Consider the following 2,539-nt stretch of genomic DNA (forward strand, 5'->3'; position numbering starts at 1 on the left):
TGCATTTCATTTCCAGTGGCTGGGCAGCATCTCCCTTTCCTCAGTTACAGTGACTGGGTCCGTCTGGCCACAAAGCAGCGTCCTGCAGAGGGTCTGCGAGAGCATCCTGAGGACAGTATCAGAGCAATCGTTAAAAAGCAAAGTAAATATAGGTGGTGATTATATTTTTTTTTAATAGATACAGACTGACTTATGGGTACAGCTTGCAGGCGTTTCAAGAGACCAATGGCTGCATCTACTTTTCAGGCCAGTGAGACCTTTTCAGATTGATTGCCGTGGTTCTCTGGGTGGCGTGTCCAGCCCTCTCACTCAGCAAGAGCCATACTTTCTCTTGGCAGGTAAGGAGCAGCATTTTCAAGCAGACAAGTCTGCTACAAGCCCATAGTGCCCACCTTTGTCCTGGTTGGTGGGACTATCAGTTTTTGGTGTTACAGGCCAAGCCGCTTCACCTGCAGCATCCCAGCTATAAAACAAGGATCATAAAATGCACCTGATGCAAAAAAGCAGGTTGTGGAAACGTAATTAGTGGATATTAATCATTTGAACTCCTCAGCTAAGAATTGTGGCACTCTGAACTCTCTTTCTGAGGAATTCAGATGGATACATTCTGCTTTACAATCCCTGAAGGATTATTATCTCTCTTTTATGCGGAAGAGGGAGAAGAAGAGGACTTGGGTTACCCAAGGTCAAGAAGAGACAGAGGTTTTGTTGCACCAAAAATGGGCTCAAAAAACAAGGCTCGATGGGTGGTTGGGTACAGCTGAATTTTCTTGCTAGCTCATGCTTCTCGTGTATTATCTGCCACGTATGCTGGGGGCATGCAGGACGCAGGGGTGGGCATCGTAAAATATCCATGGAAAAACACATTTTTTAATTTGTAAGCCTAAGAATATGAATGTATAAAGCCTGCTCTTAGAGATCCGCTCGCCCGAAGAGGCTGCGTGACCTACTTGTTCAGTCAAAGCAGCTTTGATTTCACGTATCGAAATTGCTTGAAGCGAGACTGAACCATACCTAGCAACAATTAAGAGAATCATTTAAGAAGTGGGAGATGATGAAAAGGGAAGCAAAAACCCTAAACAGCCCATTCACAGAGGGTGAATAGAAAAGTCTTCGCATATCTGATTTGTCAGAAATTATTCATCCAAGAAAATTTGGACCTGAACCATAAGACAATTCTTCTTTTTTATCCTCTGATATATGAATTGGTGTCACTTTACATCTGAGCACAGAATGTTTTGACCTATATAATAGCTTAGATAGTGGAAATTCAGCTTGAAAATCTCAAAGCAAAAATGAGAAAGGATGGCATAAGCCAGTAATATGGCATTAGCACATATAGATGCAACTTATCACTGGAAAACATCCCAACAGTAGTCAAAAGAAGAGTGTTTTGTAAATAATAGGATTAGGAAGCAGATTGATACTTTGTGGAGCTGGCTATACAATCAAACTGATAACAGCTAGATTAATAAGGCAATTCAATCTAAACACAGTGTAGCACTAGAAGTCTTTTCAAAATCAATGCCTAACTGTGCAATTTTAATCAAGGTTGGTCTTTGTGTTTTGAAGCCAAGAGATTTGAAACTCCAGGTCAGCAAGGTATAATAAAATGGGCTGACTTCTTTTTTTTGAAAAAAAAAAAAAAAATCAACACACAAACGTGTGCCTCTTAATTAGTGCCCTCCACTCCAGGTGGGGGAAGTGAAGCAGTACAGTGATATTGCCTTGCCTGTGTTGGGCAGACCTTGGGAAATACTGTGCTTGGCTAAACTATGGGTGTTTTGAGCAGCTGGTTTGCCTGGCTGGTCCCGCCGGTGGGCTGCACAGGGCAACACACCCCATGGAATCACATTCACAGCACACGTTGTCTTCATCCCTACAAAGGGGGGTTGTAGGGAAGATTTCCAGAAGTTGCAGTGTAGGACAGAAAGGGCTCTGTTTGCATTACAATGTTTTGAAAACTTCTGCTTGTCACAGGGAGGAGGAACAAGTAACCTCTGAAACTGCCCTTGCAGGGCTGCTCAGCAGGGCTGCAGGCACCGCGCTCCTTCCCCACCGCCTCTGCACACAGGGGGCTGGGAGACGTGCTCTCAACTTGTCTTCCTCATATCCAGCACCTCCAGCCCTGATGCCTGCCTTAATTTCGAGAGGAGACGTGCACAGACCTGTCGCTGGGGGCATGTAAAGCTAGATTGGAGAAATGCATTTGAATAATACGTTGTGATGCTTTGGATCGGCCCTGCCGTAGCCACAAATCATGGATGAGGTGGGAGCTAACAGGTCTTCTCCACTTCCCAATTTCTTTCACACAGATTGTGAACCAGCACTTATTCAGGGAGCAGCATTTCTTTTTCTAAGCCGTTAATCCAGTCCCTCTCTGTCTTACAGCAAGTGTGAAGGAGTGTGAATCCCATTTGGAAGGTTCCTTCAGTGGAGATGGCTCTGAAAGGACACGTGGTTTGCACACTAATCCAGGCTGCTCCCACACCCTGTGGTGAACCCCACTAAAGCAGAGGCTTGTTTAATAACAGTAAGC

At 44.6% G+C, this 2,539-nt stretch overlaps 1 protein-coding gene across 1 annotated transcript in view; it reads left to right on the top strand.

The window, feature by feature from the left end:
- Window positions 1–1,745: 1,745 nt before the first annotated feature.
- ST8SIA2 (ST8 alpha-N-acetyl-neuraminide alpha-2,8-sialyltransferase 2) overlaps window positions 1,746–2,539 on the top strand; it is a gene marked incomplete at its 5' end in the record, with an annotated part of 17,707 nt that continues 16,913 nt past the window's right edge. The window contains one exon of the mRNA XM_009877717.1: window positions 1,746–1,779. Within this exon, the coding sequence (XP_009876019.1) occupies window positions 1,746–1,779 (34 nt within the window). The remainder of the gene's footprint in view (window positions 1,780–2,539) is intronic.

This window comes from Apaloderma vittatum, unplaced genomic scaffold, assembly GCF_000703405.1.
Source record: "Apaloderma vittatum isolate BGI_N311 unplaced genomic scaffold, ASM70340v1 scaffold19981, whole genome shotgun sequence".
Lineage (NCBI taxonomy): Eukaryota > Metazoa > Chordata > Aves > Trogoniformes > Trogonidae > Apaloderma > Apaloderma vittatum.